Source organism: Symsagittifera roscoffensis, chromosome 9, assembly GCF_963678635.1.
Source record: "Symsagittifera roscoffensis chromosome 9, txSymRosc1.1, whole genome shotgun sequence".
Taxonomy (NCBI): Eukaryota; Metazoa; Xenacoelomorpha; order Acoela; family Convolutidae; genus Symsagittifera; species Symsagittifera roscoffensis.
This window is the reverse complement of record NC_087070.1, coordinates 7,324,632-7,342,700: the sequence shown is the minus strand read 5'-3', so window position 1 is coordinate 7,342,700 and position 18,069 is coordinate 7,324,632. Positions and strand designations below refer to the sequence as shown.

General features: G+C 36.8%; 1 protein-coding gene across 1 annotated transcript; it reads left to right on the top strand.

Annotated features, from left to right (window-relative positions):
- Positions 1-274: 274 nt before the first annotated feature.
- On the top strand, positions 275-6,650 carry LOC134854698 (zinc metalloproteinase-disintegrin-like berythractivase). The gene is made up of 7 exons (XM_063871053.1): positions 275-626; positions 803-975; positions 1,405-1,416; positions 1,892-2,198; positions 4,085-4,309; positions 5,787-5,948; positions 6,406-6,650. The coding sequence occupies exons 1-7, from the start codon at positions 275-277 to the stop codon at positions 6,648-6,650; spliced, it is 1,476 nt and encodes a 491-aa protein (XP_063727123.1).
- Positions 6,651-18,069: the final 11,419 nt, after the last annotated feature.

Genomic DNA, 18,069 nt, shown 5'->3' with positions numbered 1-18,069 from the left:
AAATCATAATTTCAAAAGAAAGTTTTTACAAAAAAACTACCAATAAAAAGACTACTCAGCAGGAAAAAAAATAATTTACAAGATATACCAGTTAATTTTTGACGTCAAAAACATAATTTCTCGACAGAAACTTTTTCATTTCTGCATTACCCAAAACACCGTCAAAATGATTCTACTTTTGATCATGCAAATTAATCTTTTCTTACTGCCGCTGACGAGCGCAGACAATTTGATGGACACCCTTGAGTCTTGGGTCACAATTACTTCTGTGAAAATGGAGCCCGGTGGCGATATTGGTTCGAATGTGATGTTTTTGACCACTGACGATACCGAAATTGGCGACATCGGTTTTTTTCTGACTCAAAGAGGAAACCTGCACAGCCCTCACCTGAAATCTTCAGTGACGAAATGTCTCTATCAAGGTCACATTTCAAAAGATGAACAAACTGACGTCCACAGTCCAGTGCGAATCAAGTATTGCGACAAAGAAGGTCAGAATGTTCCAGAACTTTCTGGACTAGTTTTGTTGAATGGAAAAGTCTACACACTGCACACGAATGACCATGAAGGCAAGTGGATAATGTTCTCAGAAGAACATATGCGGAAGGACTTGCAAGACCAAGATGGTACGAATTAAACTTACCTTGTAAGATCAAAGTTTGGATTTCACCTTGTAGTTAAAATAACTGATGTTTATTTTCAAAGATTTTTTAATATTACGCAAAAGCCCATAACTAACAAATATCATGCGTTTTTACTTAAAATGATAAATTGAGGATAAGTTTGATTGCTCCTGAAATAGTTGGTGGCGCGATTGATCAAGATTTTGTCTCGCTTGACCCGGAGGACAAAATATTGGAGCTTCCAGAGGTGTCCAGCAGATCCAGAAGACATGCACCGGAAAGGAGCTACGTGGAACTCATGTTATTCCATGGCTTTGATTGGTACGAAGCGTTTGGACCCTCCGAGCAAGATGTTAGTTTTCATATAATTCTTACTTCAATTAATTTTCCCCTAAGTCGTTGAATAACTCCAGGAATGATCTAAAAATGAATATTTTGGAGTGTAATTTTATTTTTAAAGAAAACATTCAAAGATACGTCAAATAGAGTGAATATATGAAACGACATAATCAAATAAACTATGAAACTCAGAATCAAAATCTGTCAAAGCTTCTTAAAAGTCTCAATGCGTTTAGCTGAAATTGCTTTCTAAATTTGAATTAATTTTTCAATAACAATTTATTATAAAGAGGATAAAAGGTCAAAAATATCTGAAACATACATTTTTGTCTAAAGACGATCTCTTAGATCGGGTATTTTTTAGATTGTCAAGAGGTGACCTTCGGTACCTTGTAATTAACGTGTTCTTTTGCAGCATCTTTGCAGTATCTTATGTAATTAGGCTATGACCAAGGTCAGTGGAGGTCTATGTGGAGTTACCGCGTTGAACGCGGTCACTGTTTTGTTTATCTACATCAAAGTTGGATGTTGCTTTTTTCTTGTGATAATTCTCTGTCGAAAAGACATTTCATCATTTATGTTAAATTGATACCGTGTATCTGATTAACTTGTTCTAAAAACAACTATCTCACTAATAACCAATTTACATTTCTCTTTTACAACCAAGTTTTGAGTTACAATTCCTCGGCAAATGTCAAAGATAATTTTTTTAAAATAAAATTAATTTGATGAATATGGACCTACACGGCAAACAATTTGTTGTTATATTATATCCCCGAGCCTAAAGCATTTATTGGGGAATAAAATTTTGATCAAAGCCCTGAGATTACTCATGTTGTCTACTAATGGCTGAAACAGCAATTATTGACAGAGTTTTGATTATCTTTATTATTGTTGAATATATAATGAAGGTTTGCTTTTTGGATTAGCTTCTGGATAAAGATATTGAGATTGTGCACTTAGCCGACTTCTTCTTCGCCGGCCTGAAAAACATCAACCTCCATCTTTCCTTGGTAGATGTTCACACCTTCGCCACTGCAGAGTCGGACCCAACATGGAACGAGACCGCAGACGCAATTTATATGCTGCGAAACTTCACAGATTACCACAAAAAAAACCTGCAGCAATTTCCCGACCACGACAACTTTGTTCTTTTAATAGTGCGTGACTTGCCAAAAACTCCGGGCTATATTGGTCTGGCTTATACGGGCACACAATGCTCTAATTATTGGGCAGGTATGTGGTTTTCAAAGTTTGGCTGCAATGGCTGATTTATAACTTTTTTCTTCAGGGAGGTGTTGTGGTGACGCGGCTTTTAATAAGAGTAATTGTAGTTTCTGCGGTACGCAGAGGATATATTAAAGTCTATCCAGCCTGTTTAAGCATAATCCGTTTCCCCACATTCTCGACTGAGTTATTTTGTTGAGCGAAGCTGTTTTTTGCGACGCAAGACCGTTTTTTTTGCGTCTAGAGCTTTCAAGTGGTAACAATATTTCAGCAGTAAACCGTCAGGCTGTGGTAGACCTGAAGCTAGAGGTCAATTGAGAGCTCGTCCTCATACACTATCATTTCCATGACAGGGGATCGATTACACGATCTTTGCTAAGTGCCTTTAATTTTTTAGCGCGGACAACTAAAATATATTTTCTAAGCTTAAAACACAAAAGTAACTATATCATGCTGAAAAATGCTTGTGATTTTTTTGGGAAAAAAACCGACCAAATTTTTAACCGATCCACTCCCCTTCAAAATAAGTAAAAACTGGCACAGAAATTAAAACTGTAAAAAAATACTCTTTGGAAAAACTTGACAACCAGAAATGGTCCGACCACATTAACTTTTTAAAAAATGGACTAGTCTTAGTCAAGCCTCTTAATTTTTACAGATCTTCTGCAAATTGCAGAAACCTCGATTATTTATTAACTTTTTTTCGGGTGTTTTTCACAATAAATTAGACGCCACAAAAAAACGTCATTTGAATTGCAATAAAAAACTTGTATGTTTGTTTTTACTGTGTTCAGAAAACGCGGATTACAACTTTGGTTCGATTCGCCAGGGTAATTTTCGCCAGGATTGAAAACAAAGTTATACACAACTGGTGAAACTAGTCCCACTGGTTAAGTTTTATCAAAAAAAAATCAAAACAAACAAAGATAATCAGTGAACTGTGATTTGCTTACAAATATTGAGATATCCAAAATAATTGCAAGAGGCAAAAAAATGCCTTTGCAAAGCTTGCGATACAATACAAACTGCGAATTGCAAGCTAGCATACATAAAATGGAGTCGTTTTTTTTAAAAAAATCAATTCGAGAACATTACGAGAATTTTTAGCCACAAAACTATTCGAGGAAGTTGATGAATTTCAAAAAAAAAACAATTTGCCAATAAACACAAATATCATTTGATAGGCATTAAAAATCATTAACAGAGGGACAAATAGCTGAAAGTACTTGGAAAGATGCCAGTTGAGCTAACATTAAAACTTTGTCAGAGAAAAGGTTGAGCTATAAAACTACTACTCTCTGTTTTCGCAAAAACTGATTAAATTGAAACAAATATTGCTTTGAAGAAAAAATCCGTGCGTTGGAAGTCAGCCGACAACAACAAAAATTAAATAGACATACGATGGTCCCATAATTCAAGATTTTCTCAAAACTTTCGAAGGAAAACAAAGTCCGGAAATTAATTCATAGATATTTTGTTCCCAAAGTGCGCATTCCCTCCAAATCATTTGAGAAGGGACCTGAAAGTTATCGAGGTTCCATATTAAAGCAAGTTTCTTTTCTTTAAAAAGTGTAGAAAATTTGCTTACAAGAAAAAAGTGTAATTACCGATGCCGTTTAAAAGTACATTTATTTAGTAAGTGAAAAAAGCCATTTTTTTTCAAAAAAAAAATTATTATAATTGAAATTTTGGGTGCAAAACTGTTATTGTTAAAAAAGCTGTTCTCACATCGTTTACTGGCCGATGGCATAAGTTCAAAATCACATTGATCACAAGCAAAAAAAACAAAGCTTATTTTTAAGTGAATTCATTGGAATAAAAAGTGTTTAAGTTTCTTTGAAAAAAGCACGCCCATGAATGTGGTGTTTAAGTTAAACGCAATTTAAATGTTTCAGCAGGCTGGGTGAAAAATGCAATACATAGCCTGCCCCATGTAGCTGGAACTCTGGCTCACGAAGTTGGACATAACTTTGGATTGGGCCATAACCCGACCAATAAGAGTGACCCCTGTTATTGCTCTAAAGAAGACTTGTGTATCATGGATGCATTCGCAAAAAAATTGCCCGCCAAGAAATTCTCACACTGTCAGCAGGCATCCATTGAAAAATTCATGGAGCACGGTAGATGGAATATATTTATTTTGTTGCAGATTCTTCTGCTATACAAAACCCTTTAGCATAAGCGGCAATAAGATCAGAGGAGAAAGGAAAATTGGGGAGGGAGGTGGAACAATATTAGGGGCGGTTTCATCGACCCCCCCCCCAGAAATTTGACCCCGTTATCGCCCAATAGACCCCAGTGAAGTAGGTTCCTGCGCAAGTAGCACAGAAGGTTTCGACCACACTAGCTGAAAACAAATATGTATTTTTACATTTTTTCGTTCCGGGTCGAGCTGATTTTCAAACATTTCTTTAATCATCTAAATAGACTTTTTTCTGAACTCTCAAAAATCACTCTGAAGCGCCTCATGCAAATTATTGAAAAAAAAGTGGCCAAAAAAGCATTTTTACGCAACTTTTGGAAAATTTTTACCAATTTTGTCCGACGTGTTAGCGCGCTCGCTCCCCCCTCAAAATTATTATTATTGGCGCTCAAGGAGCTGATATAGGGACCAGTTTTGAGTTCATGTAAGTTTAGATAAGTTTGATTTTTTCTGTCTGGGGACCTGTTGCTGTGACCTTGCGATCGCTATAGTCTGGCATACGCTAAAACACTCATGTGCAGTAAAATTAGGTTTTGATACCATTCAGTTGCCGTATTCAATTAAACTTAACTTAACCTACGTTTTGGAAGTTCAACAGAGCTTTAAAAAAATAGTCCGTTGCCCAAAAATCGATATGACAAAATATTACTAAGGGGTAGCCCTTTGGGTGGGCAAGGGGTGGAATGCCTGGGGGGGGGGGGGGCTACCTATTGGATTATTTAAGCTTGAATTAAGCGGTACAATACTAATTTAATCAAGTTAATTTTTGAAAATTTTGCGCCAATTTATAAATCAAAAACTTTGCGCCAATTTATAAATCAGAAACTCAAGGAAATGCTGCAGAATAAAATTGAAAACAAAGTTTCAAAGAACTTGATTTTTTATACTGTTTTCATTTTTCTTGTAAATTTCTACAAAAAAGCTGTTTTCCAGTTTGCCTATTCTGCTATGGCTGTCATCTATGCCTAAATTTTAGTGTTTTTTCTGTTCTGATTTCTGATCTATTTATCACATCACGCAGAAATTGTTTTTTACGACTATGATCGGAACACTCTGTGCTGTGCTACTTGCACAGTAAACGGCTATCCTTATTTTTTCTTCCGAGCTTGTTTCAGTTTTTGTGCGTGTTGGGAGAAAGAGCGGGAAAAACTAAGGTTGAAATTATTAATCATGGCTCCAATTGATTACAACTATATCTTCAAAGTTCATAACTAAAACGAAAGCAGTTTTTTTTTCAAAAAAAGACATTTGTTTTCAAGTTACTTTTTTTGGAACTTTCGTGCTGTGAAATTGGTTATTGAAGCTTACTTATAGCTCAATAAAATGCTTCACTTGCTCTATAATTGGACGAGAAATTTTTTTGAAAAAATTTAAAAATCAACCAATTTGAGCAGGTAACTCGATGTGTCTGCACAATGAGCCCTCGTACCATATAGAAACGGGTTACTGCGGGGACTACATAGTCAATAGGGAGAATGGGGAGGAGTGTGATTGCGGGATTGCGGCCAGGTGTGATGACCCCTGCTGTCATGCCAACAACTGCAGCCTAGTCGCAGGTGGGATGATTACTCCTCCATCTTCAATTTAAAACTCTTCCCAACTGACACAAACTAACAATAAACCTTCCAGCCCACTATTAATTAACATCTACGCTCTCCCAAGAATCATGCCCGAAATAATTGATTCTCAATTCTGATTGAATCCGATTGAATGGATGATCCAACTTTGAACAAATAAGTACCTTCCAATCACCCATGGCTGACAGGGTAATACGCTCGGCCTTCTTTTATACTAGGGTCGTTGGTTCGAAACCCGCTTCGGCCATGGTTAGAGGGGTGCCAGTGTCATTTGCCTCCTCAAGGTGGGACCGGCTGCGATGAAATGGATGAAATCTTTCTCCCTCACTGTTATAAACGATTATTAGCGAGCACGATCAATTTAAAAAAGTTCATTTCCAGTCTGTTCAAAAATAAATTCAATTATCTGCTCAGTGGTTGACTTCTTCATATATAGGTGCCGCCTGTTCTGCTGCGGATCTGTGTTGCGACCCCGACAACTGTCAAGTCCGAAGTTCTGGCTTCGTCTGTCGGGCAGAGGGCAACGACTGCGACAAAGCCGAACAGTGTAATGGAAAAAATGCCGAGTGTCCGAATGACGACTTCAAGAGATCGGGCTTAAGTTGCAGAGCAGATGATGGGGCGCAGGGACACTGCTATGTCGGAAGTTGTCGAGCAGTTTATTCCCAATGTCTTCAGTAAAGTTCACATAAAAAAGCAGTTCAAATAAAAATTCGAAAAATCATGCAAAATATCATCTAATTTTTGATATTCTGATCAATCTTCATCGAATCTGAGAAGCGGAATCATTATAACGTTATCTGCTCAATTTGAAAAACTCAGTTCAAGTAATAGGAAATTCTGAACTTCCGTTGAAGACTAACTTTAGAGTAAATTATCAAGCTTCGTGCTATATTTGTTTCGATGAACAACGAAAAATAAGCAATTCAAGACATTATTCCATTATTCAGATGCGTTGAAATTTATAATTAAACATGGCGATTTCCCATTTCAAAAAAATGACTCAAGCGACTGGAAAAAGGTTGAGTTTTTTTGATGTTTAGAATATTCGAGCCCAATGGTATGCGAAATGATTCCGCAGACACGGGATGCTGGAGCAAAAACAGAAAGGGGAACTTGTGGGGAAACTGCGGTTCCAATTATCACGAAGACTACACCCCCTGCTCCGCAGCTAACGAAAAGTAATCAAACTAGTCGTACCGCCATCGCTCCTTAATCGGCTCTCCGGGTGGCCATAATTGCATTTAAATAGTTTCAATGGAGTAATTACTCTGTTTTTAACTACTGTGTCTAAGCTCTTCTAAAACATGCAGACACACAATTTGCCAAACTTTACCAAACATGTGTTTTTCAGATTTTTCCAGGTAAACCTGATTCCAAAATGACCTTCGACTGCGCAATAACCCCTCCTTTATTAATTATAAACGGGCGCAAATTTTGAATTTTAGTGTCATGAGGTCAAAATATGTGGCAAAAATGAAACAGCGGACGTTCTTAAGAGAAAGACGGGGGGCGTTCGAATCGGCGAGGGGAGGGAAGGCGGCAGCATCCCGCTATTGTTTTTCTAAATCTGCTTTTGGGTTTAAAATAAAAATTTAATCAGGTGCGGAAAACTACAATGCTCGTTCGAAAAGGGAGTCAAACCGGCAACGAAAAGAGAGGTAAGGAAGCGCGTCCGCACACACTTTGGACAGTCAATCAAGTGCTTCTCAATCGATTCTCTATTCGAATCCGAAGATGTTATGGAAGATCTGGCCTATGTGCAAGATGGTACGTGGTGTGCTGAAGATAGTTTTTGCCACGAAAAAGAATGCAAGCGCATTTCCGAGATTCCAGGACTTACAATGTGCCCATAGTTAGTAGCCATCTGAAATGACTCAACCTGGTAGCAGCCCTCCCAGCATATTAGAGACAACTAAAAAGTCTAAATTCGGGGGGGGGCTGTAAACTTTTAATTAGTTTTGTTTAATCTTCGCTACTAAAGAAATATGCGAGAAAAGTGTAGTTTGAAAAAGCATTAATAATTAAACTGAAAAAGGTTTCTTTTTGCATTTAAAAATGGCATATTAAGTGTCTGGACTTTTTTCACACTTCTGGTTTTTACCTCCAACTGATAGTTTATGGGAACATTAGTAACTAACTAAACAGCCTAACCTTTTGGTTGATAACGTCTTTTAAATTCATGATCTAGCACGGTTGCCTAGATTTTTTTATAATTCCGGATGCCTGAAAAGTATAGTCTCAAATCTGAGTATTTTGTCTTTTGAGATAAAAATAAAACTACACTTGGTACGATGTACTGCAATCAAAGGCCTTATTTTTTTCGAGTCATTTCCTGGTGACTTGCGCCATTAACTCTAAAACAATGTAGTTTTGCTCATTAATAACCTCATTGTAGTCTTATGTTAAATTTTGTGAGGCGAGAATTCGTAACGGGTAAAAAATCGTAACAGGCGATAATTCATAACAAGTGACAATTCGTAATAGTAAACTAAGCGGGAAACTCTGATTCACGCGCACTTATTCTCTCGTGCCAAATCCTCTCGTGACGACCTTGCGGAATCAGCAACAAATTTGCGGAATTTTGAAGATTTTGTGGAATCCACAAACAAATATTAATATATACATGAATAAAGACAATTACACTGTCGTGGAATCCCAACTATAAGCGGAACTCGCATATTGTAAGCGGAACCCGCAATTTGTGAGTGGAACCCGTGAAACCGCTTGCATTAGCGGAATCCGGAAGAACAAGCTATATTCGCTCGTTGCGGAATCCGCGACAAAACTAATGTGATGAGAAAATTTACGTTATACGCTTCGTTATCAATTATTTTACACACAAAACTAATGTGCGAACAAAATTTAGCGTTTGTTTTATGGTACCTAAAACCATGTAAAAATAATACCTTGAGCATTGGTTACTTCGTTACAATAAATTTTTCATCTAGATATGGTCATGGCAATGATCTTCGTTGTAACTTTTTTGGCTATCAATTAAACCGTTTAAAAAATTCTTGTAGAAAATGCCGTTCCAATCGCTCTCAGCAAAAATGTTTTCGATTTTTTATGGTCATTTGCTCATACAAATCAAATTATTGTTTCATAAAAACCGAAATGGTCATTACTTTAAATAGATTTCAAAATTATTCTACACGCATCCAAGTTTAGGCGTAAGTAATCGATTATAACGGATTATTATGATGATTTTTTGACAATTATAATTGTTTATAATTACCAAAATTAGGTCCTTAAGTGATTTATAATTGATTATAATCGTGATATTTTCCAAGAGATTATAATCTTTTATAACCGATTATAATTGATTACAGTTCTTTCTAAAAACCCTTAAAATCAATTATAATCGATAATAATCGATTATAATATCTTATTTTGCCAAAATTTTCCTATATTCGAATTATATCTTATGGGTTATTAATTTTGCGTCAATAAGAAAATCTCTAAAAGAGAGATCTCTTGAACACTTTGGTTCATCTGAACACAAATTTTAACCACGAAAGAAAAGTTTCATAGAGATCCTTTCATATGAGTGGAAAAGTTCTCGCGGTATATGAAAAATAAATTTTCCGAATCAATCATGAGACTGAATCAATTTGCTGATGTTTTGGTGTTTAAAAAAGCTTAAAATATGCATCACAAAACAACCCTAATGGGGAAGAAATGAAAAAAAAACTTATATTTTTGTATTAATTGGAAAACTTTGAAAATACTTTTCTCATTTTTCATAGAAACCAATGTCCACAAAAAGCATAAAATATAAGCTATTTAGATGCAACTTCGAAGACAAAATTGGACAAAAAAAGGGATTATAATCAATTATAATCGATTATAATGGATTGATGTGCAAAACTAATGAAAAAGAAATATGAAAAAAAATAATGGGTTATAATCAATTATAATCGATTATAATTGTATCGAAAAATAGACGATTAAATAATCGATTATAATCGATTATCATTGGTTATAATTGATTGTAATTTGATTTTAAAAAGAGTGATTATGATCGATTATTAATTGATTAAAATCGATTGTTTCTCAATTTTAGTGAGACTGGTACCAAAATCGTAATATAATCGATTATTAACGCTTGAAACTGGATGCGGGTAGCTGTGGTCGTGTCGATTACGTTAAGCTGAAAGAAATGTTCCTAATTTGTATGGTCGTTTGCCCCGCACAAATAAATTAATTGCTTCAGTAACTGCTATGGAAATGGAAATTGCAATCCAAAGACCGATGAGTGCGAATGCGACCCAGGATACGAACATAAGTACTGCAAAAGCACCTCCCCTTGAAACCACACAGCGGCTGTCTCTTCATTCCCACTTCTCATAATATTCCCATTCTTCAATGTTTGATGTACCTGAAGAAATAAGCGCTATTTTAAAGAACTTTTCATATCATCCGAAGGAGATAGATGGACACTCAATTGTAATACGATAATTTACAGGTGATCAATTGGTTATGGGGCTCTTTGGTAATTGTGATCGTAGAGTTATGGGGGAGTAATTTTGTGACTACTTTGACTAGTATAATTAGAGTTGGGACCACTAACGCGAGATAATTTTCGTACCTTTTGAGCGCGAGCGGAAAATCAATTTGCTCCAAATTCAACTGAAGCGAGCAGATTGCTATCGTTATTATGTTACGACGAGCAAAGGATTTCACTTTGTACATTAGATAAATTGTGCTGAGACAGTTTTATAATGTTTTTTATAGTTCGGTGGCGCCGTTTCCATCATTTAAACATTACTCGGACAGTATTAGCTTAACACTAAATATTACTATGCCACACACTGCATATACCAAACATTCCAATACAAATAGTCCAAAAAATCATAATTATGATCAAAAGACAGTCCTGTACAAAACATTCTAAATTTATTTGAAACAGTCGAAGACAAGTAAACTGACTGTCAGTTTTAAGTCGTTATAAATGGCTCTAATTTCGGTGAAGCGTCTCACCTTTTCTTGGCAACCTCCCCAAAAGGATGGCGCGACTGCAGCGGTCACTTTTAGGTTGTTTATGTTTTTCAAACGAAGAAAAACTCTCGGCCTATCAACTTTTTAAAATGTCTATCACTTGAGACTGTCTATCCAACTGTTTTGAACTGGATCGATTTTCCGTTTGTGTTCACATTTTCCCAGAATAATCTGTAATTGACTGTTTTGTACCGACACTGCCCAACACTTGCGATGAAAAATATATGCGTTGGTATATTGCAGATGCAAAGTAGCGATCGTTAAACAACCATAAGCTAACAGTAGCTTTAATGCGACAGTTTGGTCGCTCTAAATTTAAGCCTTTAAATGGAAGAATTATTGATAGGCTCAGACCTCAATCGACTGCACGCCAAACTAAGTTGAATCTGCGTATTTCGCATCATTTGTGAAGTACTATTTCATTCATTATCTAGAGCAGAACAGTCTAATTGAAAACTACTAACGAAGAAAAAATGAAATAAAGCTTTCTGAAACTGACAGAATAGTTGTGCTCGAGAGGTTTGTTTCCTCCAAGCAAAATTCATTTTTCAACTAACAATATTAAACCCAGTCCTATGTTCAAAAAATGCAAAATTTCAAGTCCGTGTTTATCGTATAAGTCTTTTAGGCGGAGGACAAAACAATCGTCATTTTCACTCTGACCGTTTTCATTCAAAGCGTTGATCACACCAAAAACTTCATGGTCTTTGACGCAGGAAAAATTCGGCGGCACCTATGTACAATTTTCAATACTAACACTATCGTTAACAGTATTTACAGTTGACCGTTTGTTTCTTGATTTACAAAGTTTCACGAAAGTTGTTTTAAAGTTAATATGCTTACGGATTATCTCTTTGCTGATCAAACGTTCAGGTTTTCCTGTGTAAATGCCTTCTGACATTTTATGCACGAATTCCTCTGACCGATATTGAGGTTCGGTTCAAGATATCCACAAAGATATACAAGAACATAACATACAAATACTTACACAGGATAATCTGACACTAAAATTTGAAATCAAAATAAGACTAAATAAAATAAATCACCATCCCTTACCCCTAGCCCCCTAAATACAACAGCTCAATCTTTACCTCCCCCATTTATAACCACAGAAATCAGCTACAAATACGATAGATACACAAAAAAGATAATTGGATATAAAACTTTTTATAATCCATACTCGGGACTATCATACACATGCATCTTCTAAAGATAGTAAGTTTCCAGACCCTTCACTATCTAAATTCCTCGGAACCCAATCATAACAATCCTTCCCCCCGAACAGCACCCCAGGATTTACTAGTCACACGCTATGACCGTCAAGAAAATGAGCAAAAAACATTACGTAAATATGCAATAAATCAAGTCACTCAATGCGAATCCGAACAAAATCTATAAAAACAACAAACATAATAGCTACACTTAATTCAAAAGCACGAGCTACAACACTAACAGGATATAAATTCACAGCGACATTTTCCGAAAAGAAAGTACATTGTTCTCACGTCTCAAATGGAATTAAGAATAGACTAGATCATGAATCTTTCTACCAAAATAATATCGAAAGACTTTTACATCACAGACCTGACAATTGTAAAAACGAACTTTAACTATTAAAAAATATATCATACAGAGGCACAATTAGAAAATTGATAAACTTTTAAGTTTTTCCAGACTCAGCACCTCAAGCCGAACTTGAAAGATACCAAGGTCATATAAAACTAGACGATAAATTTCCATTCCACTGCAATCTGGCAACTTTACACTTCCGATCTCTCAGCTCAAGTCTTGTACTGTCATTTCCATCTATCCACGAGGTGCCTGTAGTCCTGCTGCGGCACCGTCCAGTCACCTCCTCCGTCTTCATCTGTCACCTGATCGTCGGGTGGTCGCCAGCACTGTTTGGGGACCTCGCTTTCAGATTTAACCCAGCCCCGGTGTTGACTTGTGTTGAATGGGTCCACTCGGTGTTGACTTGCTTCCTGTAGGGTCTCCTCGAGGGAAATGGGCTCTGGTCAGGATCCGAATGCTTTCTCCTTCTCCCCTGGCATCCAGTCGGGCCCCTCTTCTAGCATTCTGGAGAGCCCATCCGCATTTCCGTGTTTTGCTCCGGCTCTATGGACCACATTGAAGTCAAATTCCTGAAGCTGCTGCTGCATTCGGAATGTCATCCCATCGGGCTCTTTCTGTTTGAAGAGCCATTGGAGACTGGAGTGGTCAGTCCGCAGGACAAACTTCACGCCCCAGATATAGGGCTTGAACCACTTCACCGCCTGCACGACGGCTAATGCTTCTCATTTCGTCGTGGAGTCGTTCGTCTTCGTTTTGGACATCACCCTGCTGGCATAGACGAGGGGTCTTGCCTCCCCGTTGATGACAATCGAGAGCACCGCACCTAAACTGGTATTGCTCGCATCCGTATCCAATATAAAGGTCCCCGCCGTGTAGATTGATAAAAATTCACCAATAATATTTAAAATTGATCGGCCTATACTCTAAATCCGACATTCAACACCACATACATACACAACAATTTCAAGAATTACTCACAAATTGAACACAATACAACGAGAATCCATCGATCAAAACTTACGCAAACTTGCAGAAACAGCAGGCTTTTCAAACATCTACGCACAAGACTACAGCGGATATTTTAAAGATATAAAAGATTACCTTTACTTAAATGGCGAAAAATACAGACCACAAGATATATCACCAAAAATATTTTTAGTTTTGTAAATTTGAAAAACAAACTTCTTGCCTTCCTAGGATGGCCCTACTACATCTTAGAAAGATTGACTATGTTATACGCAATGTTTAACTTTCTTGGATTTCTTTTCTCTCTACTAAAAGGGATCTACAATTTATGCGCAATACACACACACAAGTAAACAAAGAAGCAAGCGTAGCACGCATACTTTATGTAGGTTTTTTTTGAAATATTCTCTACATCAATTAATAAGATACTTTTAGACGCTCAAATAAAGAAATACAATACCAATCTATCAACAACACCGAATACATATGACGATTCACAAAAAAATACGAATGTAACGCCTACGGCACCACAATTACAAAGCCTAATTCATTACCATCCTTTATCATTAGTACCACGAAATTTCAGAAACATAGCCCTGACAGACCTCATATCTTCAAGACTTAATTACCCACAAAGCCCAATTCATCACATAATAAACCAACAATCTAATATAGAAGACACATAGGAGCAAATTATAGAACAACCACAAACCACTAACTTTCATTCTCAGAACAACCATCTTTTTAGCCTACGATGAGCCGCCAAATTGGATCAGTTCATCGCTCAATTTCCTACACAGCCAACCTTCAAAGCAACCTCCCCGTCATACCACTTTTTGCTTTTCCCCCACTTGAATCACCTCATGATCATACTTCATCCGGCATGGATTGAGATACTAATTCAAACACCACTGTATACAATACTATTTTCCAATTTAATAACTCAGATCTTGAAACCCCTGACGAATTTCACAACTCCGAACCCAGCCCATCTACATTTTTCCAACCTCCTTTTCAACCTCTCTACTCCCAAATAAGATTTGAACCTCCTTCCACTCCATCTTTTATTTCCAATGTAATAACCACCTTGACCAGTGAACCTTCAGACAACAACAACTCTGTTAACGCACAAATATCCAATGAACTTGACAATTTCATCACACTTCAACAATAATTACAGCACCCTCAGACACTAACACTTCACCAACTCTCACAGTCCATAATAACATCAAACCCATCATCCCCAACTTCCTCTGCAAATTACACCCCTTCACCAAACCCAACTACCTCGTCAAATCCATCCTCAATTAATATTAAAACGAGCCTATCGAACCTTCAAAAGGAAATTCCCCAATACTTCATTTTCTTTTCACCCAGGAACAGCCACAATATGTGTTAATCTTACACTCCACACTAACACTAAAGAATACCTTCAAATATGTTTACCTTTTTTCCCTAAATATACCTACTTTAATTCAGACCCTAATGACGAACAGCCTAATTATGTTAATGAGCGCGTATTATACCTAACACTTTCATGGACATCATTTTATTACTTCACTAATCCATTTTCACTAACATTATGTAACACGCCATATGATAACGAACAATGCAGCATTCAACTCTACCTTTTCACAACAGCACTCACTCCAAAACAATTTACACAAATCGGATATAAACAGTCACTTATCAAAACCACCGCACCCAAAACTAACAAATATCCCATTAATCACTTCGACCATCACATCCAAAGACCAAACGAAGACACCTTTCTGAACAACGATACATTTGCTAACCCAAAACTAACAGAAAAATTGTTCATTAAAACACCATATGTTTTACACCCTCAATACTTTAGATTAAAATTACAACCACGTCATTTCAGCAGCACTTCGGGATATTCAAGCTTATGATTCATATTTTAACAAATTTAACAACTTCTCACTATCCTTTCATTTCCTCACACCCAAAGAACTTGATTCGCACTGCTCACACGACATCATGTTACGAACTAACCAGACACACACTTATACTTACTTTAGGTTCATCCAACATCATTACACTCATAATACACCAGCACGACAAATTCACCACAGATATCAATACATAAACTCCAAATATACCTCACCATTCTTTCTTAACTTACTTATTCTATTAAAGATACTGACCTACAAGGCATCCTCCGCAATTATGATCCCATCACCCAGATGCATATATTCTGTCCCTTAACCAAAACCTTCAACGTAGACGAATCCCACCCACTAATCTTCCCACACGAATTCCCGATCCTAGAACTCACCCATAACACCAGATATAACCATAAACTTTATAACCTCATCCAAATTACACCTTATGAACTCTCACCTAGCACTGTGGAGCACAAAATCAAAAAAGCACTCCAATCGCTTTGGCCATTTTTTCAAACTAAATACATCAATCGTTTGAGAGCTAAATTACTAACATCATCAGATACCATCCACGACTTTTTTCCCCACAAATTCTTCACAGACTAATAAGGTAAAATGAATTAAACAAATTATACAAACAAATTAGAGCCAAAACTAACCCGTCTTTATAAACGTTTTCTCCTTTTCTTTAGTCTTCACAGACAGGATCATCAATCATCTACAAAAAAGAAAAACGAAATAAAAACAGAAATTTTTTTCAAGAATCGTAAGTTATTAACCAATTACGATAAATGAAGCAGTAAAATTTACCCCCAAAACAGCAATGAATTAATGTATAAACTGTTTTCCCATATGAAGTAAACATTCTTAAAATGAAAATAAAATGATAATTTCAACCCCCCAAATAAAGCCGTAAAACTAATAATTTCAAAGTAGTAAATTAATAAAAGTTGCCTATAAAAGTAAAGTAGTACTAACCTTTTCAAAGATGCTTCTTCATAGTTTTATACATTCACTCGCCCAAAATCCTATCCACAATCACACAGCTCGCCCACGAAGAATTGTTTAAAATAATGAATTTAAGTTTTAACTTTCACCGATAACAACTCTAACCAGTTTTAACAAATTTCAAACTTTCCTTTAACCCGGAGGGAAAGTTTTTATATATTAATCCAAGCTAACCAACGCAGCTTACTAAACACTACAAACCACAACCTAACAGCATGACTAAGAAAAGAAAACCCACGGTACCCAAACCGGATTAACACCAGCTTAGAACTGGATAAATTATTCTTTTGAAGACTACTTTCAAGTCTGAACACAAAAGAACAAAACACAAAAAAGTCGAAAGAAAAAACCCAAAACAAACGATTTGAATTTTTGAGAAAAGGACACAACCAAGACAAAAAAGGAAAAAACCAGTAATAAAAAAGGCACGAAAGGTTGAACACAAACAAGACCCTCCAAAAAAAAAGAGAGCATGAATTTATACTCCACTCCTGGCCTAACCCACCAGAGAGGACGTCTTGAGCATGCTCTATAGCCGGCCTAACCCACCGTGCTACATCCATGCTTTGTGACCCACACTCTATTTTTGACGAGAGTTACTCATCAAACCACAACCTCAAACAACCTAAACACCACAAACCACAACCTAACTGCATGACTTAGAAAAGAAAACCCACGGTACCCAAACCGGGTTAACATCAGCTTAGAACTGGATAAATTATTCTTTTGAAGGCTACTTTCAAGTCTGAACACAAAAGAACAAAACACAAAAAAGTCGAAAAACAAACCCAAAACAAACGATTTGAATTTTTGAGCAAAGGACACACCAAGACAAAAAAAGAAAAAACCAGTAATAAAAAAGGCACGAAAGGTTGAACACAAACAGGAGCCTCCAAAAAAAAGAGAGCATGAGTTTATACTCCAATCCTGGCCTAAACCACCAGAGAGGACGTCCCGAGCATGCTCTATAGCCGGCCCAAACCCACCGTGCTACATCCACGCTTTGTAACGCACACTCTATTTTTGACGAGAATTACTCAAGGGTGAGTAGCTCTTAAAAAAAACCGAATCAAACAAGAACGCTTTTGCGATAAAAAATTAATACAAGATCAAAACTACAAACAAAATTAACAAAGATTTGTATATGTAAATAATACAATGCAGTATATAGATTGCATACAGCCCAAAGACGAGCAGCAAGGAACTTGACAACCCAATCAAACTCCAACTACGGAATGGCAAAACACACCCGACATGCTTGCAACAGTCACTATACTCAAAGGATTTGAAGTACGACTTGGCATCGCAACAAAGGAAACTCATTGAATCAGAACAATGGCCATCTCGATGTTCAAGTACACGTACAGATCCAAGTCACCAGGCACTTCATCCAAAGTCAAACTACATGCCCCATCCAAACGAGATTGGAGCATTGCTACTCTCTAATACCAAATCAACACTCATCACAACCGATCAGAAATCATGATACGATCTCCCGAAACGATTGTGATAACAATCCTTCTTCCTGATCAGAAAAAAGAATATGCTCGCAACTTCTAAAAAGAGACACCCTCATCCATCCTCCACTACAGTAGAACACTGAAGAACTAAAACTCTGTAAGCCCCAGAGGGGTGGAACCAGATCT